At 39.2% G+C, this 24913-nt stretch overlaps 2 protein-coding genes across 2 annotated transcripts in view; both read left to right on the top strand.

The window, feature by feature from the left end:
- Positions 1-10671, top strand: part of sv2ca (synaptic vesicle glycoprotein 2Ca) — a 35036-nt gene extending 24365 nt beyond the window's left edge. Inside the window, exons 6-14 of the mRNA XM_074670150.1 lie at positions 2913-3046; positions 3511-3600; positions 3990-4100; positions 4204-4292; positions 5409-5573; positions 5758-5891; positions 5988-6194; positions 6422-6581; positions 6709-10671. Of these exons, the coding sequence (XP_074526251.1) occupies positions 2913-3046; positions 3511-3600; positions 3990-4100; positions 4204-4292; positions 5409-5573; positions 5758-5891; positions 5988-6194; positions 6422-6581; positions 6709-6892 (1274 nt within the window). The 3' untranslated portion in view covers positions 6893-10671. The remainder of the gene's footprint in view (positions 1-2912; positions 3047-3510; positions 3601-3989; positions 4101-4203; positions 4293-5408; positions 5574-5757; positions 5892-5987; positions 6195-6421; positions 6582-6708) is intronic.
- A 1177-nt stretch (positions 10672-11848) lies between these two features.
- iqgap2 (IQ motif containing GTPase activating protein 2) overlaps positions 11849-24913 on the top strand; it is a 33666-nt gene continuing 20601 nt past the window's right edge. Inside the window, exons 1-5 of the mRNA XM_074669544.1 lie at positions 11849-12237; positions 15165-15264; positions 22473-22629; positions 23049-23126; positions 24121-24197. Coding sequence (XP_074525645.1) covers positions 12192-12237; positions 15165-15264; positions 22473-22629; positions 23049-23126; positions 24121-24197 — 458 coding nt within the window. The 5' untranslated portion in view covers positions 11849-12191. The remainder of the gene's footprint in view (positions 12238-15164; positions 15265-22472; positions 22630-23048; positions 23127-24120; positions 24198-24913) is intronic.

Below are 24913 nucleotides of genomic sequence, written 5' to 3'. Positions count from 1 at the left end.
TTGATTAGAACTTAAAGATAAGTAATGACAAATCATATCGTTCTGTTTTACTTTATTTTTTCTGTACCAGGCTTTACCTGTGTTAAATTCTGCTTGAGAAATCAGTTTTTCCAAGTAGGCTGATGAGGTTCTCCTTAGCTCAGATCCAGACAGCCTATTCACATAAGGAACTGCAGTTTCTTGACCTTTATGCCCTTGCATTTTTCAACCAAATGCAGATTTTCTATACTTGGCTTTAGTATTGCCTTTGGGTGAGATATTGAAAGCCATGTCCCTTTTTGGTATATTTGACAGCAAAGGAGTCCTCCATATGCTGGTAGATCTCGGGCATGTAAGGTGGCTAACAGTATACCATTGTAGCAGGGCCACGCGTGTTGGTGGATAGCCTGGTGAATGTGGTCCCACATCATAGAAACTTCTGCTTTGAGTAAACAGAAGCAAAGTTGTCGTCAGCGAGTTATGCATTGACACTGAACTATCTATCTATCTATCTATCTATCTATCTATCTATCTATCTATCTATCTATCTATCTATCTATCTATCTATCTATCTATCTATCTATCTATCTATCTATCTATCTATCTATCTATCTATCTATATATCATTTCTTGGAACAATGTACACTGCTGAATCAGTCATCCATGAATTTAGTCAATTATGTACATAATCCCTGTAATGAGATTTCCAATAGCCTGGGTGAAACACTAACCCTGAGGGGCAGGAAGCCACACTACATTTCTGCAGAAAAGGCAATCTCTGTTGAACAACTCTTTCTCTTTCACTCTGTTATTCTGCCTCTTTCTTTCCCTCTCTTTACTCCCCTCTCTCCCTCTGAGTCACTCCAGACACAAACACACTCAAACTCTCACACTCACATGGATGTGGAAACAAAAAACACGACCACACACAGGCAGGAACTGTTTACAGAAATCATTAATTTACTACTAACAAAGAAGACGCTTAGAGAGCGGAGTCCACCCTGGACCCATTTGTTGGTATTCTCCCACTATGATACTAAAATCTGTGTTTGTCATGCATTGTGCTCTTTCAATTTTATAACTTTTTGTTTAATTGAACCAATAAGTTTTGTTTAAACCCTCCTGATTTCTGCCTTGTGCTGTGACACCCCCTTCTAGAAGAGTTATTTATAGCAGTTGATATGCATTGCTTTCAGAGCCAGATTTTAATATGCTTTGAGATTAATTCCAAGCAGTGTTTTTTGGCATAACCATTAGCGTTAACCCCCTCCCCACCCTCTGACTTCCCTCCTACGCCTGTTGATGGATAATGGTGCTGTTCCCTTTGGAGCAGCATCTCCATGAGGCACGATCTGTTGAGAAACGTGGGAGGTCACGACTGAAACAGCAACCCTTTTCTGTGCTTCCGCCAAAAACTCTAAAAGTGAAATACATGATGGTGCAAATTCCAGTCTGCATAAATAGTTTGTACTTTTGTAGTGGTATCCATTACATGTACATTTCTTTTTATGGACTTACAGTAAGCTTTTCTCTGCAAAAATGGCAAGTACTTTTGTGTATATTCACATTACACAAGCTATACTTATGAAAGAGCCATGCACTAAAACTCAAGAGAAAGTATTCTCTTACTGTTTCAAAGATATTTAAATTTAATATCGTGCTTCATGCTGCCTTAAGAGAATTAGAAGGATGGATCTCAAATCATCCTTCCTTAAGATTTTACAGTTAGTGTACATCTGCAAAAAATAAATTGTCTGCTGTTTTTTTACTTGTGTGTGTGTGTATGAGAGGGAAGACTGTATTATGGAATTACGTTAGCTGTGACATTGATATCTGCATATGGTAATTTGTGTTATTAATTTCGCTACATTCTCCCTGTTAATGTATTTTTGTACGAGTATGTATTAGTGCATCTGTGCTTTTGCCAGAGTCTTTAAGTCTCTACAGGGCGTATGTGTGTATTTGTATGTGCGTGTGTGTGTATTTGTGCATTTTACAATGATTAATGAGTCTGAGAGAGTGCCTGTGGGCTGGGATCAGGTGCAGCAAGGTTTAACTTAGCAGAAAGCACTCAATTCCTTTCCTACACATTCAATTAACCCGTCCCCGTGCACTCCTCTCGGCTCTCTGCAGAGCCATTCATCTCTGAGCACGCACACCACTCCCCTTGGCTGCCGAGTGCTTTCATCTAAATGCTGTCCTTTATTTGCAGCTCTGTTCTGTTTACAGTCTGAATATGTACGCGCAACAATGCTTATCGTTCTCTAAGATCAAGTAGTCCAGTCTCTTATGATGAGCAATTTCAGATACATTCACACTTAATTCATTGTTTTTTTGTCACTGCTACTTCTAAGTGTCATTTGGAGACTAACTACAGCAAGTAATCATTTCCTCTCAGTGAGTCTCTGTAAGCTGCAGATTGGCTAAATAGCCACCTGCAAGCTTCTCATGGCACACTGAGCTTTGGTGTCTAATTCATCAATTACAGGTTGTTAATTGAGGTTTGGCCAGAGGGCCAATGACCAGAATGATTAACTTCACTGGTTTTGTATGCAGAAAAACAATTACTGTCATGAATACAAGGATGTTTGATTTACATTTAATAGAACATCTAATACTGCTGTATAAGCAAATAAACTGATTTACTTGTACACCAAACTGGAAAACATTTATTGGATCAAGTCAATAACAAATTTTGCACATCCCATGTACAGCTAACAATATCAAACTGAAATGCCTAAATTCTATGTGTTTCCGATCTGTGTCTCTTTGTGTTTAGTGTATTTGAAGAACTGGTTAGTCTGAATCAAACAACCAATTAGAAATAAGCTTGCAACCCAAAGTAACTGGGGCTCATTGTATTATCCGCTTAATTTTAGGACTCTGTGGTATCCATCTGTATCAGAGGTGACTCTTGTGTTCACTGTTCACAGGTTGGAGTTTCAGCATGGGTTCAGCGTACCAGTTTCACAGCTGGAGGGTATTTGTGGTTGTCTGTGCCCTGCCCTGTGTGTGTGCTGTGGTGGCACTTACCTTCATGCCTGAGAGCCCCCGGTTCTACCTTGAGGTAATGGTATTTTTCCTTACTGTTACAGGGTAAAGCACCCTACATTTTGGGAATCTGTTTTGACAATTGAAACTTGAATAAAGCCATCTCATGGTGCTGTGTCATGGTCCTTGACGGTCTGTGCTGCAGTACGATCAAATAGTACCAGAGTACCAGCCAAAACATATCTATCAGACCGAAACTGTGTGAGTCATCCAAAAATCCTGGAAAGGCCTTAAATTTCTGTCAATTGAAAACCTGCAGGTCCCTGACAGTAGGTGTGCTAGTTCAGGATAATTACCCCTTTAAAGTAAAATGACTCACCGTTGTCACGATTTCCATAATATTTGGCTCATCCTGGAGATGTGTGTACAGTACATATTATTGTGGGTGACAGGATGATGCTGTCTCTGAGTAAGCGACACTGGTGCTGATCCCATTAATTTCACTTGTCTTGTCTTTTTTCTCACATTCCCTCCTGTCAGGTGGGGAAGCATGATGAAGCATGGATGATCCTCAAACAGATCCATGACACCAACATGAGAGCGCGTGGGCAACCGGAGAAAGTCTTCACTGTGAGTATTTTTTTCTGCGGAGCATCGTCTTAGCTGGGTTTCCTGATGCTTAAGGAAGTAAAGAAGCTTATACTCTGCCACTGCTGAGACAGGTTTTAATGCTTTCACCAGGCAGGATCATATCTAAATTATGACGGTTCTGAAAGCTGTTTCATGTCGTTCAGGCTTATCAGCTGAGTTAGCTGCACTTTGGAGACGCTTCTTAGTCAACATGTGTTTCATAAATTGATTGTTTAGTGTTTACATTCAACTTTTTCACGTCAAATTTCTAGTAATGTAATCTGTGACAAGACATTTACTGGATGTCTGCACAACAAAAAGTAAGAAAAAAACTTCCCCTGATGATGCTGTTCCTGAATGACACCCCTGTCTCATGGTTAATTTCCCAGGTGAACAGAATTAAGATCCCAAAACAGCTGGATGAGCTGGTGGAAATGGAGTCAGAGTCTGGCAACCCTGTTTCAAAAGCTTTCTTCAGGATTAAGGCTGAAGTGAATGGGGTAAATATTTGTTTGTGTATGCAGCAAAAGAGTTTTTGACTGGATCTCCTCTTTTTTTGTTAGTCTGTTCACCAACCAAACTCCTTCTTTCCTCTTTTTTCAGATCTATTTAAATCTAATGAAGTGCTTCAACTACCCTATGCGAGAAAACATGATGCGACTTGCCATAGTGTGGTTTACACTCTCATTTGGGTGAGCTTCTTTTGGATGCTGTTTATGTTTTCGAAAATGCCATCCATCCATCCATCCATCCATCCATCCATCCATCCATCCATCCATCCATCCATCCATCCATCCATCCATCCATCCATCCATCCATCCATCCATCCATCCATCCATCCATCCATCCATCCATCCATCCATCCATCCATCCATCCATCCATTTATTCCAGGGATCAACAGGTTAAGAAAGGTAGCTCAGATGTGCCTGTATCTGGCAACACCGTCTAGCTTTACCTCTTCTGAAGGTGGGACCAGAGATGAAAAGGGAAATAATCCCTTTCACCTCAGGGACATGACTTTACTCAAATCCACAAACCCTTCTAGGCAAGATTAACAAACTCCAAATACCCTTCAACAGCAAGGGTTAAGGGTTTGCTCCACTGTTTCATGGGCAGGACAGAATCCACATTGTTCCTCCTGTAGCTGAGGTTTGCTTAACACCTAGAGATTCCTTTCCAGCATCCTAAAACAGGTCCCTCTGCTGTTCAACAGGTGCTTTCCCTAACCTCCATTTATAACACGTCTTAGCCAAGACAGGTCAACAATTTCCGGAGCTTTCAGCTTCTCAGTTTCAGCTTTTTGCCACCAGAGGCCTTCTTAACTAGCTCAGCAACCTTTGGCAAAGATTTAAGCAAGGCTTCACCTGGAGCTCCAAAATCTTCCACATCAAAGAACTGTTCAGGATTTCCTTGTACTGTTTTTTTCTAACCCTAGAAAAACCAGACAAGTCTAATTCCTCTGGTCACATAACCGTATTGGGCAGCCAGGCTTGTGGCCATATTGAATTTCTGTCATCCTGATCTCGAAGTTTCATGGTCTTAAAATCAATCAGCATCTGTCGATCAATACTTGTCCATTTGCATCTCTCTTGGAGCAGAGACAGAGGTGATGGCAGCAAGACCATGGGTGTCTTCTTTTGAATCGTACTACACATTTATTTTTCATTTTCTATCTGACTTTGATTTTAAAAGGAGTTTTTCCCCACTAACATACAACCCCCTTTTTTTTTCAAAAGAGTCCTGATATTAAGCTGTGTTTTTGATATCAACTGATTTATTTTGACACATTATTTCCCTCTGATTGCAGGTATTATGGTCTTTCAGTATGGTTCCCTGATGTCATTAAACACCTTCAAGCAGACGAGTATGCCTCCAAGGTGAAGATCCACAGCAACGAGCGCATAGAAGACTTCACCTTCAATTTCACCCTGGAGAACCAGATACACAAAAATGGTCTCTTCCTCAATGATAGGTACGACAGTTCAACTTGGCAGCAGCAGAAGTCATGCTAAATCATGTTGGTCATTAGGTTCAAAGTGTTAAACCTACAAAATTAACGTGAACATCTTTCTGAAAAAAAATGGAACGTCGCCTGTAGAATGACAAGGTGTTTCCACAATGAGATATAAACAATAAATTCACCTCTGCTTCTTCAGGTTCATCAATATGAAGCTAAAGTCAGTCACCTTCATTGACTCGACCTTTCGCAACTGCTACTTTGATGATGTGACATCTGTGGGCTCTTTTTTCCGTAACTGTACTTTCATTGACGCTTTCTTCTTCAACACAGGTGAGATTTACCGATCAGTTTTTACCTGTGAATTTGTAACTGGCTCAGAGTTAATCCTGCTCCTTCATAATTTCCTTCTCTTGTGTTCTTGTACAGATATTGATGACTCTAAGTTGATAGATGGCACAGAGGTGGTCAACAGCACATTCACTCACAATAAGACAGGATGCCAGATGACCTTTGATGATGACTACAGTGCTTATTGGGTTTATTTCATCAACTTCTTGGGGACCCTCGCAGTTCTGCCTGGCAACATCGTGTCTGCCCTTCTCATGGACAAAATTGGGCGTCTGTCCATGCTGGGTGAGAGTGGGGAGGCTTGTGTGCGCACTTTAGTAATTGCTTTTCATGTCGAATGAAGGTTGTGATTCATGACATGGATGTTTCATCTTTTAATTACTAGTATGAGAGTCCACTTTGATCAGGCTCTGTAAATCATTGATTGAATGAATCATTGAAAATTATTCAGATGAATGTAACATGCACTAACTCTTGCCCCACCCCTTACTCTGGGTTTGTTTGTTCATCAGGGGGCTCAATGGTCCTTTCAGGCATTAGCTGTTTCTTCTTGTGGTTCGGCACAAGTGAGTCCATGATGATTTTCATGCTGTGCCTGTACAACGGCCTGAGTATCTCTGCCTGGAACTCCCTGGATGTGGTGACAACTGAGTCATTTCCCACTGTCAGGAGGTGAGAGGTCAAACAATGGATGTGTACATACTGACTTACATTTGTGTTATAATAGACGCATATTAACGTCAACATAACCCTCTTCCTCTATTTCACTTTCTCCCCTCTTAAAAATTCTTCCCTCCAGAGGAACAGGTTTTGGGTTCTGCAATGCTCTGTGTAAGCTGGCTGCAGTCTTGGGGAACCTGATCTTTGGGTCTCTTGTCGGCATCACAAAGGCAATCCCCATCCTCATGGCCTCGTCTGTGCTGGTCGGAGGAGGCCTGGTTGGACTCCGATTGCCTGACACTAGGGCAAATGTTCTCATGTAACACGAGCCTCATGTGCATCAGCTGGAGTAATGCTTCGGTAAACCTGGGTGGATCTGACAGGATGCCCGGGAAGTGATGAGCAAGGAGTGCAAATGGCTTGGTTCATACATTTCTCAACACTGTTTAATGCATTTCCCTAATGTTCTTTCACCCCCTTAAGATGCTGTTATAAGATGTTATTAATACCATTACACTGCTTCTTTGGAGGGGGTGTCTATAATATTAATTTTATTTATCAAAAAGTCTGTAGTGCTAGATGGTGTGTTATCGGACCATTGGTTTGACTGTTAGGGTAATAAACACTAGATTATTATAGCAAAAGAGCTCTCATATTATATAGTTCAGGTGACAGGGTTAGGTTTAGACGAGAAGTCTGTGCTTTCAACTGTTAAAGGAAACTAAAAAAAGATGAGAAGCAAAACCATAATCTATACACATCATAATATATCCTTTCATTATCTTAACTATTTATCCTGTTTGGTGTCAAGGGAGGCTAGAGCCTATCCCGCAGTCATTTGGCAGGAGTCAGGGTTCACCCATGTTTATTTATTTTGGTTCCATGTGCTTAAATTTTACTCTAGGTTTCATATGAAGTAAAAAAAACTCCAGCCCCCAGGGGAGAAGTCTCATTTTTGTTAGACCCATCCATCCTACCCCAATGCCTATTTATGCAGACTTTTAAAAAAAAACTGTGACTGTTGATTTCTTACTATCTGTATCTTTCATAAAAACAATGACCTCTAGGTGTTAAAGCATTGATGTAAATACAGGGGGTTTAACATTAATTACTGGTAAAAGCTGACTTAGCTGACAAAAAGGTACACTAGAGCCCAACTACCTCATACAAGCACTCCTATTGAAAAAATTGATAACATTGTCTATGTTATCACACAAAGCACTGGCCTACTGCTGGCCACTGTTATGTTTTCTCCGTCAACCAAAGAAAGAGAAATGTGTCATTTCTGGCACAGACTCACAGGAAACATATCTGATACCTTTCAGCTTCCACCAAGACTGCCCAAGTCACTGAATTTGCTTCTACCCATCTATGGCTAAACCTGTGCCCCAGTTAAAAATCTCTGATTAACATGATTAGCAACCAGTCTTTCTTTCTACTTCCAGCAATGTTTCATTGGGAGACTTCTCATGTCAGGGTTTGCACAGGATGCTTGGGATATGGGACTTAGGTTCAGTGACTGGTTGAACCTTCCAGCTACAACTGTAACCCTGTGTGGAGTCACTGCTCGGTTAAAGCTGGAGGTTTTTAATATTAATATGGTCTTATTAAGACATGCCAGATGGGGAGAAATAGGAAAAACAAGCTGTAATGAGCACTGTCAACCTGCTGTATGAAAGTTGGGAATAGATGATCAGACAGAGTGGTCACACCACACAGCTGGATGACAGCTGGCTGGCCCACAGGACATGCTGTAGACCAAGTGCAGAAAGTCAGCATACAAATATTAAGAAACGCACATTGGTACATGTGTGCTTACATGTTTTAGAAAAGACTGATGGACACATTTACCTGTACTAACAAACAGTGTACTGTATTTTATCAATTCGGCTTGAGCTCTGATATCATATTTTTTTGAACACATAATTGATGTGGTAAACCAAGCCATTTGCAATTCCTACTCAACCAGGAATCAAAAAGGCCATATTGAAAATTGTATTTTCTTGAACCAATGAATCCTATGGTATATTATGTGTGCAGCTGCTATCATTACTTTCTTCTGTGTTATAGTTGGAGTCGGAATGATGAAATATTCTCTCAATCCAAATGTTGTGCCTCCAGCTCCTCCCTCATATGTTTCATTGTTGTTCAAAGGCTCTTTGGTGAGCTTTCCTTCTGATTAGCTTGTGTTGGGTCTCACTTGTGGCAGTGACGTGGATTAGACATGTCATGCTGCTTGCTTTTAAAAAATACTGAATGGCCTTTTTAAAATGTGCCTCTCCATAGCTGGAGCAGTCTGCTCTGAGTCATGTGATGTCTAAATGTGAAGAACAGATAGAAACGGAATGGGAGGAAAATAGATACGATAATCATGGCTCTAGTGTTGATTTTTGAATTATCAGCCAATACAGTATTTTAATTGGGTGTGAAATCCTTTCACACTGCATCTTCTGTTATATACCCCTGTTTTGATAGGACTTTTTCTGTTGTAGGATAAGTCTGCTGTATTAAATTATACAAATATAACTATGAATCAAAGTACTGTCAAAAAGTATAAATTAGTATGTGTGGCCCAAAATAATGATTATACCCTCCACCCATCTCTTTAGGAAGGTTAATTGAGGGCAGTTTGTGATAAGAAAATGTCTCCCAAGAATAATGTGCCAATTTGACCTTTTTACTTAAATCAGCAGAAAAAAATCCTCCAAATGTGATTAGCACATTTGTTACATTTGAAATATTGAAACAAACTCAATTCTATAATCCATCATTTATTGTCTTTTGTCTCAATATAAATTTTTCTTACCATGCAGTTATAAATACTTTTCTGTTTTCACATCGACACCTCGACACAAACTGCTTAACGTAATAGTACTTGCATAAAGGGGTTCCAGTGGGGCTCTTGCAAAGGAAATAAGATGAAGATAAAGATAAGATCATGTTTCTACTTAAAAATGTTGACATACATCCAAGGATCTGAATAGATATAGATGTTTTCAGATTTGTCTATCACTTGATCTTTGTCTCGTTGTACCTTCACTGGCTAAAAGCCTGTGTCTTCCTGCTTTTCTCTGTATTTGTGATATCTGCGATTGCAGCGTAGAGATAGTTTGTACTTGCTCTGCAGTTGGCTCCATCAAGGCTACTCAACATATACAATCCCTGCAGGCTTCTAAATCTGGCCTGTATATGTGCATCCTTTTCCCAGTTGGTCCTCATAAAGTTTATTGAATATACTTAATCAAAGTGTTGCATTGAGACAAGATCATTTTCAACTTTTTTTTAAAAACAAAATTATTGTGTAAACATTAAAGCACTAAGATAAAAAAGTAGAGCCTTCTTCCAGGGTCATTTAAATGCTACTTACTGCAGCCAGTAGAAAGAACTGAAGAGCTGATCTGTCTGGATATAGCAGATCATCTCATTGTGTTACATCGGGGAGACAGTATATAACCTTTGAGGTATTTGGACTATTGCTTATTGTCACTGTATTTAAGTTTGTGTGTGTGGGAGTATAAAAGAGGTTCAGTGTAATTGTGGATGTTTGTGTGTGTGTGTGTGAATCTATATGTAAATAATGTACATATCAAATCTGATATTGGTGGCGTCTGGGTTCCATGTGTAAAAACTCTTTGACTGACTCGTGTCCCATACTTTGTCCAAGCAAGAAGTCCATACACTGTATCTCTGCTGTACATCCCTGTGTGCCCTTGTTCACCACCCAAACTGTGTGTGCGCTTGTGTGTGTGTGTTCACCAGATTGCATGTATGTAAGAAAACTTATGTTCCTGTGTGCTACACTTTGTGTTCTCATTGTAAATTCTTCTTCTGGCAGTAAATGATGGCAATATTCAGATTTTTGTTGGGGAAAAATGTGAATGTATCACTCTAGTAAGTTCTGTTTATCCATTTGATGGAGATAATCAAATGTATGTGAAGAATAAAGTCTTGTGAATTGTTGTGAAGACTCAGCCATCATAGCTGAATCTTCAGAGGTCCACGAGTGTGAAAATATATGGAGAAATATTTGCCAAATGATGACCTGTGAATAATTGATTAAAACAGGTGGAAATGGGACTGCAGATCGTGCTGCTTTTGAACATATAGACATTAAAATATATGTTCTCTAGCAAAAATAGTCTGTGTTTTTATTTCCTGACCATTTCCCTAAAGCTCTTCTTACTTTTTCTTGTTGCACTTAAACATCTGAGCACTCAGCATTATTTCCTGACACAGTACTGCAGAAAATTAAGCAAATGCTGACCTGCAGTGTTTTAAGATATACACAATAATATATACAAATTGATAAACTTTGTAAACACACCTAGCAAGCATTTATTCATAATTAAGGCAGAAGACCAAAGGCAACTGGGCCTTTTCTGTCAAAACTCACACCCTCTGAAACAACTTGCTCAAGATCAGAATGCTAGACTCTTTGTCCTCTTTTAAATACATATTTTCATTGATGTACTTTGGCAGAAGATTTTTAGCTAAGCATGTTTTAATCCTCCAGCGCTTTATTATTATTATTATTATTATTATTATTATTATTATTATTATTATTATTATTATTATTATTATTATCAAGTAAGAATACATGGCATACATGAAAAATATGCAAGTATGTGAGCACTTGCAGGCATATACGATACTAGGCACTTCTTTTGGCTGATACACTAACTTTATAAAATGCTACCACCTAGTGGGATAATTGATGTATTTATACAGCAAAAAGTATGACCACAGTGCATTTTATTGATAAATTTCAATACCAGTTTTACTTCTCAAAGATTTCCATCTCCTTGATTTTTGTACAAATGTAAGAACAAAGGACTTAATTATTTTTTTAATGTTTTTTTTTTTTTTTTTTTTTTTTACAGTATTTAGCTTAATCAATTTTGGTTAAATATATTATAAGTCCCAGTTAATGATTATTTTTGGTTAAAAACAGTAAACCATCGCCTATGGTGTTAATATGTTATCAGAACGGGACATGTAATGAGGTTGTGGTAGGCAAGTGGGGTTTATAAAGGAATATAAATGAATGACACTTTTAAAACAAACAAAAGGTATGAAAGCTTGCTCGAGATTCAAAAAGGGTAGTAAAGACCGGAAAAATACAATAGTAAGTAACCCAAAATTCACGTTCATATTACAGGAAAGTTAAAAGGCCACATTAGGAGATGACACGGTGAAGCCGTAGTAGTGATTTTCTCTGGTGACGGTAAATGCAACAGAAGGCACAGGGCCACCATCTGTCCAGCAGGTGGTGCACTTTGCTAATTGTCCATCTCTTGTCTCGTCAATCATTTCACCTCAGAACTGAGCGTAGGAGCAGAGCAGCGCTAAGATAACAGCGACAGTTGTCATGAGTCAACCTGGAGTAGTACACGACATGGGGATCGTCTGCTCAAAGTGACAGTTGTCGTTTTAATGAAACATTTTACAACTGTTTGGGTCAGTTTCCGACACTGAAGTCCCGAAGTTACCCAGCCTGGTTATTTTATCTTTCTATATAACCCAAGAGGCGTGGCGCGTCATTGGCTGGTTGCTGAACGTTAGCTTGTAAACTGAAGTTATTTCCAGTTCAGGCGGGTTCACGAGTGGAGGAAACGAGGCAAGATGAATCATGAAGAAACCACAACTTTACAAAAGCCGCGCTATGGAAGTAAGTAACACTTTTCTCTTGTAACGTTCAGTGTTAACTGTGTTTGGCTAAGAGGGGCAGATGATGCGTACGAGCTAACGGAAGGTGCCACCACAGTGATGTTTGATGAGCAACAGGTGGTTTCACAGCACCTGTCTCCGCTCAATTGCAGGACACCTTCAGCAGATGTGGAAGTCCCTGTCAGTTTTGGAAACTAACATTAAAAGTGATCTGAGGATGATATTTCAGGTGGCAAAGAAAAAGCAAAAAATTCTAATCCAAACTGTAGATTGCGCATGCTCGAGTTAGTCCGTTTTAATATGTACTGTTCCTTCAGTGAACCCAAACTACACCACAGTGAATATTATCTGTTTGATGTAATCCTGGCAGACAGCATATCAGGCTGTCCACACATAAGGCATTTTCTCATAGGTTAACCATTAACAGTTGATTTAGCTGCTGTTGAGAAATGTATAACAGGGTACATGAGTGTCTTGAGATTGTGAGGGAGCCAGCTGATATAAAACAGCTCTAAAGTCTCCAAAACACTCCACCAAGTCAGAGCTGACTTTATGTATCCTGTTACTGACCCACATCTGTGGGCAAAGTACAACCTGTGGAGATAAGACCAATCAATTGTGTCATCATTGCAAACTTCTTGAGTCTGACATGGTTTATTGAATTTCAGTGATCAACTTTGTTCTGCTCTGCGCACAGTCACTCCTTGCTTGTGCAGGGTTTTATGAATGTGGATTTGAAGGAGGTGTGTCTGGAATAACAGTTCAAATAGTGAGCAGTTTGTTGCAGAGAAACTGACACAGAGGAGAACCAAAGTTGGCCTTGTTTATGTGTGAAACAGAGGAGTCACTTTGCCCTAAACTTGCAAGGACTGCTGTGGGACTATAGTTACTCCCTAAATAACTTCACTAAATGGTGGAGTAACCCTGTTTTTTCTATCTGTACCCAACCTCTAAAACAAAAAAGTGTGTTGATTTGTAGTTTCCCCTCCGGACCTCCCACAAGGTTTGGGAGAAATAATCCTTCTGACAAACAAGCACCTGAGTAATAAACACAGGAGAATTCGAGGTCCAGTGATTCTGTGGCAAAAAACGAAAAGATTAACCCATCCAGAGGGGTTAAAAATATAAAGCTAAGTTTAAGAGTGCAGACAGGCTCTTCCAGGAAGTGTGAGTGACTCATTTGAAGAGGTAGCATGTAATGGCTGCTTGGAGGCAGATCTGGCCCTGAGATGATTGTTCATACACATTTGCATTCATGTAAACTGCACGGCTGGGCCACTGATCCGTGGTTTGGTGGTTGAACACTGTACTGAGTGTTTAGCACAGACTGTATCACCGGGAGGCTGTCATAGGATGACCCATTTTGTGTGAGTGTAAATATGCAAGTGTGTTGCCGGTCTCCTCTTACATGTGGGAATCATGTCAAGGCTCTATGGAGACCTGTGAAACGGATGTTTGTGCAGGTGGTTGGTGTAGAGACAGAATTTAGAAGAAGAGTGACGACACTGAACAGAGGATGACACAGCAGGTGATTCTTTTCCTCGACTCAACACTGATATCAGCCAAGCATGAGCTCAAAATGTGTCATCTCAGGGTCTACTTTTTGCTGTTTTTTTTGCATGAACATGAAAAATATCATCAAACTATTTTGCTCCATTTTGTTGATTGAATGCTCATTTGGTCAACAAATAACTGCAGCAGTTTAACAGATGCCTGACTTTGTTTTGTTGGAATATTTTGAACAACAAAATGGTCTTTAATTAAAAGTGGATCATTGTCAGTGCTGCACTATTTGATGTATAATTCTGCCTCTTTTTGGCATTTTCAAGAGATTGTTTAGGCAAATGAATCTGCTGGTCTAACCAGTTCAACTAGGCATCATCAGAAGTGATAATCTTCATGTAACCCATGGACATCTGAAAGCCTGCCAATGTATGTTTGTTTTCACGTGTTTATACAATTTGTGTTTGACTTAGTTGACGTCCCACGCCCAAGTACAGAAGAGCTCAAGCTACACAACCATGTTATTGCCGCTAAACTCGAACACAGGGTATGATCTGTTGTCCAAAGGGAGAAATCCTCAACTCAAAGTTAGCCACTGAACCTGAGATTGTACCGTCAGTCAGCCAGAAATAAAGAGATGTGATTGGATTAGATCGGCGTAAGAGGCGTTTGAGGGGAGGAGATCTCATTAAGCTGCAGGTAAAGGTTAACAGGCACTTGAAGTCACTTGACTGTTCAGCCCCCTGCTAAGTCCTCTTTAGATATTTGCGCTTCCTTGAATAAAGATGTATTTTGGCATAAAGTGCAGAAGTCAAGGAGCACTGTAACCCCTGACGGTAAAAAAGCAAAGCAATCTTAAGCATTACTATTTCTATCTATGCCTGGTGCTACTGTACCACTGAAGCTCATACAATGTATCTGTTGAACTAAAAATGTCAAAATACATGGTCAGACATTACAAATAGTACCTGGTAAGGAATACATCTCCTCTGGGCTCATTTGAAGTTCTAGTAAAATAAACTTCTTATGTCAGGCCCCTTAAAAGATTAGATATGACTTCTTATCTTGTCTTGATGTTTGGTTTCTGCTACTGAAATTTCATTAACGTGGATGGGTCCAGACCTAATAGTGTCTTTGGGAAATATCTTGAGATAACGCTTGTTTTGATTTGGCTGTAAAAATAAAGATTGATTGATTAGATTCCCTATTCTTAACCGGTGTGCATCTTTTTCTTCAATATAATGTGAAAATTATTGAGTTATAGATACAATTATTTTGAAGTAGTTTTAAATGATTAATCTAGATAACATGGATCTGCAACCTGAGACGATCACCTCAGTGAATTGCTGTTAAATATAAAGTGTTTTATTTTTTTGCTGTAAAATTAAACGTCTGTTTGATTTAAAACCATCCTTCTCTTTTCAGCCATCCAGGATGATGAGCGTCTGTCAGCAGAGGAGATGGATGAGAGGAGGCGACAGAACATTGCCTACGAGTACCTGTGTCACCTGGAGGAGGCAAAACGGTAAGATGTGGGAAGCTTCCTGCAAAGTGAGGAGAGTAAGAGGAAAAAGACTTACCAGAAAAGAGTGGGAAAAGAGCACATGCTGAGTTTTGGCAGTTACTTTTTACCTTTTGTATTTCAGAGTGCACACGAGTACAACCCCAGTTCTAAAATTGGTGGGATGTGTAAATTTTGTCAGGTATTATATTAAATGCTAAAAACTTTTTTGAATTTTTTTTTCGAACACAATATTTTCATTTTAAATTTGACACTTTGGGACAACATAGTTATGGAAAAATCTTCCTTCTTATGAGGGTTAATTTGCAACAGTTCAGTAATCTCACTGGGTATCAAAAAAATCCATCAAGACTGAGTCCTTCAGAAAGATGGTAAGAGATTCACCCATCTGGGATGCTGCATGAGTAGGTTGTTCAACAAGACTTTGGGGATTTTATTATCTGCAGTCAATCATTCAGAGATTTTGAGCAATCTTAAATAAAAAGGACATACCAAAAAAAAAAAAAAACTGTACTGGCCCTCAGTGCAGCGCTGCAATAAAAATAGATACAACACCCCAGTGTGAATCTCTGCATGGACTCAAAATCACTCCCAAATCACCACTGTCCATTAACATTGTTGTGTTTGATTTCCACAAACCATGGTCAGAACTTTACCATGCAAAGAAGAAACCACACTCAAACATAATCTGGAAACAGCAGGGACTTCTCTGGGTCTGAGTCCCTTTGAGATAGACTGAGGGGACGTGGAGAATCATCCGGTAGTTTGATGAATCAAAATGTGACTTTAATCCTAAATCTAACAGTCCGAGGAAGTGATGGACGCCAGATTCCCCAGGTTCTCAAATCAGAGCACAGCTCTAAAGCTAGCATCATTGTATGGGGATGCACAAATGCCCATGGCATGGGTGGCTTGCATATCTGGGGAGATACCATTTGTGTTAAGCAGTATATATCTGTGGTAGCTCTGAAGTGCCACCTCTAAAAAGTACTTTGCCATCCTAGCTGCCAGCACAAATGTGTGTCTGATCAAACCCTTTCATTTTTTGAGCACGAGTGAATGTGTCTCCAACTTACTGTGGAATGAAAAGAGAGATGCTACAAAGTTCAAGTTTCATTTTGGAAAAAGTTTGGAAAAATGAAACTCCCTGACAATTCCCTTCTTCTTCTTGTTCCTGAACAGCAGCAGGGGATGGATAAGAAGTTTGATACTAAAGTAGCTTCTCCAAAAATGTGGGCCGATAAGATTATGCCCCAGTATTTCTCTAAAGTGCTGCTGTCTTATTCTTGCACCATTACTGTTTGATCACTCTGCACAAGTATGGCCATTCAGATGGGCAGAGGATAAAGAGTGAACAAACACCAAGAGATGGAGAGAGTGCATCAAGAGTACTTTTTTCTGCCTATCTTCAAAATCTTAATGCCACCCTATGGATGTTTTTTCTACATCTTCCCATGAAGAGAAACTTTTGCTGACACCTATAAAATGCCTTTTTTTTAAAGACCTTTCAACAAAATGCCAAACCACATTCTGCACATATTACAACAGCATAGTGCGGAGTTAAAGAATCTGGGTGCTAAATTGGCTGTAAGTTGTTGGAAAAAAATTGATACATCATAAAACAAAAATGTGATGGAACCCTGAACTAATGAGAAACTTTTTTACAATTTTCTTTCTTTCTCTAATTTTGAATTTATTCATGTTTTTGTTAATGTTTTTAATCTTCACTTTCATAAATGTTTTCTGTGCAATAATTGTAAATACATAAAAGATTCATATTATTTGAAAACAATCACATTCTGCTCATTATCCAAAGTAGTCCAGTATGATATATATGTATATATATATTTAAAACATTGGTATGCTGAAATAAAAACTGCAGGATGTGACTTAAGAGAGGCAGAGCAAGGATGCTAATAGGACAACTTGTTCTTTGAAGGTGCAGGAATAAGAGCTAAAGCTTAACCACTTCCTGTCTTCTTCTACAAAATGGGCATTCATCAGAACAGACAGGAACAGGAAGTGGAACCCTGCATCTTTCATCGCAGAGATTTTGTGACACCCCGCCCTATCACAGAGAGATAATTTGTCATGATCTTATCCACTGACAAGATGTAAACTGTTGAACAAGCATACTTCTTTGGCATGCTATTTGTAAGAGTGTGTGTGTGTGTGTGTGTGTGTGTGTGTGTGTGTGTGTGTGTGTGTGTGTGTGTGTGTGTGTGTGTGTGTGTGTGTGTGTGTGTGTGTGTGTGTGTGTTTGTGTGTGTGTGTGTGTGTGTGAGTGTGTGTGAGTGCGCGCGCACACCGAGCGGCTGCCTTTGCACCAGAGTTTCTTCACAGATTATATTTTAACAACCAAACGTGCACTTTGACTTTCTGGTAACCTGAAGGGTGTACATTATCTGCTTATGTCACAGGTTTATAAGGGTCTCTGGGGGCAGTAAGGTTGAGCTGAGCACAGTTTCAGTCCTTCATAATTGGGCCACACCTGGATTATGAAAACCTGTTTTTCATAGAGTTCTGGTTGAGCAGATTGAAACAGTGTAAGGAACATCCTCCATAAGTCTCTGTAGTCAACCCAAAAATGACTTTTATTTACCTCTGTCTCACACTCCTACGTTCACTATCCTACTTCCTGTTACTCTATTCCTATGCCACTGACTCATCCACAATCCTGTCGGTTGTGGAATGGAATCACTATTCTGGGAATGTGTCAAATTAGATTAGGATTACGACACACACCTAATGAAGCTGTCAACTACAGAGAGCATGGGATTAGGTTCTGCTCCTTCTCTGAGGTCAAAAGTCTGCAGTCACTGGATTACGCTAACTATGAGGACTTGGCTCATTCATTTACACTAGGGTTAGGATAGAGAGAGCTTTTATATCACAACATAAGTTGTTTCTTTTTTAGAAAAGCCCTCAGGATTTCCTAAATTGATTAAAGTCGATATGCCACTTTCAGAGGAAGCATTATGACTTGTCAAAGTAGAAAAAAATAAGTGTTACTGATTGTGTAATTATGGCTATGTATCCAAGTTTCCTGTTAACTAATCAAAGGACGACTGTTTGAACTGATAAAAACAGGAGTGGATTAAGAGCAAATTTTCATGATTTCTTCTACTTTACGCAAGATTTTTTTCACATTATCCTTTCTAAGAGCCAAGCCACTTTGTCCAAAAGTGTCTCTTTGGTTTCTGTTAAGACTTGAACATTTGTCCAAATCACAAATAGCTCCCAGAACTTATCACTGATGTGAGATCATTGGTATTTGGTCAGCTGCAGGATAGTACGAATCCTGCATGAAAACAAAAACATCAAGTAGCTTGCTTGTAATTTATGGTACATATGCACTGTCATCTTGTTAGCTCGCAATTCTGCAAGGAGTGGAAAATACTTCATTTTTTGTTTGCAGTGGTTTTTGAGTCTTTTTTTCTTGGTTTATGCATTTTTCAAGTTAAAAGTACAAATATTGAGTAAATACATTTTAAATTTTTAATATGAAAAGAAAAGTTGCTAAAGCACTTGTACAGTTAAATTGTTGCAGAGTCTGTCTGTAAGTCTTGTGTGGTGTAAACCTGCCTTGGCATCTGTAACAGTGCTCAGCTGTGACCTTTTACTCGTGTCCTCACCTGCATGCTTTCATCCTACTTGTCTCTGGGCTGTTTCCTGGCGCTGATATGATGTGGCTGTGTTGCTAAGTGACGTGATAACTTCAAATATGCAAGTTCCCCAACAGTTGATTTTTTTTTTTTTAATTATTATTTGGTTATTTCATTATCGGCTTGCTTGTCACTCTCCTGCTCGTTAACATCCATGTTGGTCACAGCTCTTTATAATCATGCTGAGCGTACACACACACACACTCTGTAAGAGCAGCTGATAGGTTTAACTTAACAGAATCCAAACAGTCTGAGGAGAAGTTGTATTGTTTACAGACTCATTAATCCACATTAATTTAAATCCCAGCCTTTTGTACACATCTGCAATTCCAATGAGATTAATCGTGCAGCACCCTCCCTCACACACACAACCATCAAATACAAACAAGTACACAGACAGTCGGCATTTCATGAAGTGAGACTTTGTACTCAGAGAAGAGTCAACAGTGGCTTCATATTGATTGCTTTCTCTGTAGACTTGTTTGGTTTTGATGGACAGCCACCTCATGATACCTAGAGCAAGTTTTTTTCATCAAAGGATGCCATTATAATTTCAGGACACACCCTCTGTACTGCTCAACATTTCTCCCCTTACACACACAGGCAACCGTCAAAGACACAACCTCATGACCAGCATAACTAAACAACATGACATAAATTATCAGACGACACTGTGTTTAGACAGAAATACTTCAGCTAGCAGCAGAGGAGTTAAGTTTAGTTCATCAATTATGTGTTGTGTTGAAGCTGAACAGTTTATAGTGCCAGAGTCCAGAAAGCAGTGTTTTGTTAATCCTGGTCAGATGCAGATTGGACAATGACAGGAAGGCCTGCTCAGGGGGGGTTGTAAACAGGAGTGCTAGCCTGTCCTTCTTCAAGAAGCAAGTTCCCCCAACATTGTTTTAAGTGCAGGAAGTGGAGTTTCACAGGAGAACCCAGTCACCAATGCAGGATGTCCCTTCTACTATGTTCAGTAATCATGACTGTCAGCTGATTTTTATCCTGTCTGTGGAGTTGATGCTCTGGTTTCAATGGAAGCAAAGCCATGATTTTTATATCCTTTACAGACAGCTAAAGTTAAAAAAAAGACCTAAACACAAACAGCCTTTCTCAAAATGCAACATATCTTTTGGATTTGGGGTTCACTGTTATTAACGCAACAACAAAACTCAACCCAGACCAAAGACCTGCCAGAACGGATAATGTGACAACTACATTTACATTTCTGCTCAAGCAAAAGCCTGGGTTGAAGAATTTGTTTTCTCATGAGAAACAAAGGCTTGTACTTCAAAGCAGATTATGTTTGCAAATAGTTTAACCTGTGTAAAAAGACTGCCTACTTACCGGTCAGCTAATACCAGAGCTCTATGTCTGAAACTTTTGAGCAAAGAATTACATGAATGTTGAATTACGTAAAACCCTAACCCCAAACCACCTCTGCTTTCTTGGATGAGTTTTATGAGAGATTATCACTGTGTACTTGTTTTGAAATTTATAGTTTTATTTTCCACGTGTTCAAACTTTGCTCAAAGACTGAACTTATTCAAACTTGGTGGACCAATTTTTAGCGTGGTGTCACATCAATGATAGAGTTTTTTTTTCTTTTTTTTTTTCAATTACGAGCATGAACTCTGAGCTAATAGTAATGAGTCTCTGGTCAGTCTACCCCTTGTTTGCCTGGTTGTTGGTGTGCATTTACAAGGATCTACTTAAAACCATATGTGAGGGGAAGAAACAAACCAGTAAATGAACCCTTGAACTAGTTCTACTTTGTCTAAACTACTAATGTCATAAACCCTGATCCTTGACACTAATCACTGACTACAGATTGTAAAACAGTGTGTGCGTGTGTGTGCTTTTGTGTGTGTATAATTCTATATTTTTGGAGGTCTACATTAGAATTCAAAGTTAATGTAAATCCAAAACTGGCTCAATGTACTTTAAACTTCATAGAGACTTAAGCTGAGTACAGTTCTTACTCTTAAACGATTGGTGGAATCAGCTCATATAATTGGTTTCCGAGATGCTCTGTTCCTCAAGGTACCTAACTTTACACACTTCACTGAGCTTGTGTTGACACTGCATGGTGTGTTGTGGTTGTTCTTAATGTGCTGACACATATTTTGCCTGACAAGATCCTTTGATGGCCCCCACAGCCTTAATTAACCTAAACAAGGTGCCTGTGTGCATACATGTGGGAGGCGAGGCTTTTTATTTGCAGACTGAAAGGTAGGAGTTGGTGCAATAATGAAATTCAAAAACAAAACAACAGGAAGTTAAAAACTGAGCTGTGGATACCGTCTTTGGCAACAGATGAATTCAATTGTGCGAAAAGTCAAACAAAAGAACAAAAGGATAGCGGTATTTCAGATAAGACTTGTGGACTGAGCAGTAGTTTTGCTGCGACTGTAAATATGGAGTCACTTGCAGGCAGTGGGATAATGTGTAACAGAGTCTCAGACCATGATGATTTACTGTGTTCACAAATCATTCACCAGCTCTTTGGAATGGATTTTTCCAAATATCTCTGGGAATAGTCTGGCACAGATTGCTCTGAAACTGCTGTCGAACCTTTTGAAAGGAAAATTACATGAGTTTAAAAAAGGTCAAATTATTTTTATTCAAACTACTTACCCTCTGTCTAGTTGTAAAACTCTGTCTATACTAAGACACTGTGAGAGGGGTGAACTCAATGATAAAAACTTGCAGAAAGTCGAACTTACATACCTTAAAAAGTGATCAGTATAGAGCAATGGAATAATTCAACTTATTTCACTTCCTATCTAACACCAGTAAGCCCAAAAGTGACCTTCATATGGTCCCAGAGTTCAGGCTAAAGTCTCTCCTCAGCCCCCTTCCTAAAGCATGCTGGGCTCCGTGTGGGTGCGGCTGTAACTGTGCCCAGCTCTCACCAGCCCACAGACCACTTTGTTGCTCAGAACTTGAGTTGATATACTGTGATGCTTTTAAAGGTGGTCAATTCACTGTAAAATAAAGTTGCATTATACATTAACAGTATGCTGTAGATCAAAAATCATGTCATCATAGATAGACAAACTCCTGTTAAGACCAAGAATTACAGATCTAATTTTGCTCTGGATGTGTCTGTTCCTGGTCAACTGTTTGTAGTTTTTTCAGATCAGGAGGGTCATGAGGTGTTAATTGAGGAAAGCCAATATTTACCTTCTGGCTGCATGCAGGCGTCCAGTCACTTCATAAATCGCACTGCACCCTGTAAATCTCCTGAGGCAGGCTAAACAGAGAGGACTAATGCCTGTGTCAGTGTGAATGTTACCATAGTGTGTTGTGTTTATGTTTGTTTGGCCCAGCAAGTTGAGAAGTCGATGACATCACCCACTTTTAAACTTTCACTGCTGAATGTTCACTTGAAATTTAATTTTTTGTATTTTCAGAAATAAGTAAGACTCTTCAAAATCATCAGAAACTGATGCTGGTGTTTGGCAAAGAATAAAAAAGGATTCTTATTCTTATTCTGTATCAAAAGTTTTTTATTTGTGCATATTTTTTTATTTTGTGTGACCTCAGGTGGATGGAGGCCTGCTTAGATGAGGATTTACCCCCTACGACAGAACTGGAGGAGGGGCTGAGGAATGGTGTCTACCTTGGCAAACTTTCCAATTTTTTTGCACCGAAAATGGTGTCAGTGAAAAGAATCTACGACCGAGACCAGTCACGCTATAAGGTACATCTCCGTACGCTCTGTATTGTACCGACTGCTGATATCCTCCCTTTTTTCGGTTAGGTCATAATTTGTGCTATTAGCGTTTTCTCACGAGACTACATTAGAGCAGAGAGGAACCTTGTTTCCTTCACACACTTCCTGACTGTTGAAAGTTTCACACAGGAAAGGGAGAAACATGGCAGGCCTCAATGTAACATGCAGCTGTTGTGCTGGAATCGTGAACTGCTAAGGTCACTTTGAGTTTATCTCAGTAATTCACGATTGGATTAAATCCTATGATGTGTTTAATGCTATATTATCTGCTACTCACTAACAGTCCTTTAAGTTGTAGAAAAATATTCAAACATTTCTGTTTGAATTCTGGCAAAATTAAATGACCTTTTTTTTTTTTTGCCTATGTCTGCTTTTTCCATCTGCAGAGCAGAGGCCTGCACTTCAGACACACAGACAACACAGTGCAGTGGCTCAGAGCCATGGAGTCAGTGGGTCTCCCAAAGGTAAGGGGGCCTTTCACCTCTCTCAGCCATTCAAATACGTGCTCCTTTTACAAGCATGTCCACAGATATATCTGCTATTATGAACTGTTTTGATATTTTAAGTTTTCCTCAGTCACTCAGGAGCATGTGATGTCAGCATACCAAACACCATGATGTGTTCAAGTACGCAGAAAATGACTGAACACTTTGGTAACCTTTGCTTTTGCTTGATTGCATACTTAAACTACAAAAGGTACTATAGAAGATGCTCCAATTTGTAAAGAAAATGTAAATTCCTCAATTGTTTGGTAATTCCTACAAACACACACTATACTGTTCATCTGTAAGACTGTCGTTTATGAGTTTACACAAAGCAATTCACTGATACATATCCTAGAAAATGAAGAAGGCCTGAAAATTGATGCCACTATTTTAGTACCACCACTTATGTTTGTGTATTGCAAAAATTTTAACTTCAACTTGTAGAAAAAAGGCTTTTATCTTCTGATGATTCAAAACAAGCTGTTGGTCCTTCAATTGGCTCCATCATTTCATGATTCTGAAAAAAGTCACAATTAAAGAGCATCTAAAATGGTTTGCAAAGCTTTTCCATGGAGCACATCCCACTAAGATAAGTGTTCATCAACAAACCAGGACCACCAAAAACTCCCCATGAGTAGTAATGAAAAGGGCAGAACCACAGCAGCAGAAGAAAATATAAAGCAGTCGAGTGGGAAATTCTGCCTCAGTGAAACTCTGTTTGGTGTTCTGCTCTGTGGTATTGGAAATGATATGCTTCATAAGGTTTTGTTTATTGTTGAGCCATTACCTCAGATGTCATTATATTTTACTAGTGTTCCTTCTTATTATGTCGACTTCTCTCATGCTGCTTCAGTTTGAAACCTGTAGAATCATTTTTAAATGATATGGTGCAGATGTTTCAAAAGGTAGACTGAATGATGCCTGACAAAGATAACTGAAGATCAGTAAATATCTGTTGTGCTTCTACTTCCAGATATTCTATCCTGAAACAACAGATGTGTATGATCGTAAAAACATGCCAAAGGTCGTGTACTGCATACATGCTCTAAGGTAAGAAAGGAGTCTGATGAAATGCTGAGTTTTTCACTCTAGTGTCTTCATGCATTATTCACCCAGATCAAACTCTTGAGGTTGACTGGTGGGGTGTTATTTTGCTATCAGCATGACAGTGTATTCAAGTTACAGCAATTATGGACAGCATACACGTAGGAAAACAAATGAATGAGATCTCCTTACACCAACATCTTTTTGTGGGGTTTAGACACTGCCTCTTTTATGCCCTGTTAAGTTTAACCTCTAATTTATGTCAGGAACAGAAACAGTTCTCTGTGAGTGACATGAAACAGGAACTAGAAAATACTATTTCTACTTATGTGAGGAAGAGAGAGCCCTTCTTTTCAAACACTTTGATTTTTCTTAAACAGGTCAAGGTTGAATTGTACAGCACAATGTATGTAACTGTGAAAAGAAGTGTGGCAAGTTTAAAATGAGTTCCAGAAAATTCATTTTTTTTATTGTTTTGCTTAAATTGCTTTGGATGAGAATAGCCACTCACTACATGTGTAAACATCTGTACAACATGCATGCCGGGGCTTTCTGACAGATTGTATGTGGTGTTGCTCAGTGCTCAGCTGTTTACCAACAGTTTGACCACAAAGAGTATGTTATTTTTTCAGCCTCACATTACGTTTAATCACACTTTGAAAAAAGTGTGTGGTCTCACTGTAAAGTGGGCTGGGTCTTACTTTTCACAGATGAGATTACTT

This window comes from Halichoeres trimaculatus, unplaced genomic scaffold (assembly GCF_033239565.1).
Source record: "Halichoeres trimaculatus isolate MK-OKI-2021-1 unplaced genomic scaffold, fHalTri1.1 fHalTri1_scaffold_5, whole genome shotgun sequence".
Taxonomy (NCBI): Eukaryota; Metazoa; Chordata; class Actinopteri; order Labriformes; family Labridae; genus Halichoeres; species Halichoeres trimaculatus.
This window is presented reverse-complemented; position numbering and strand designations above follow the sequence as displayed.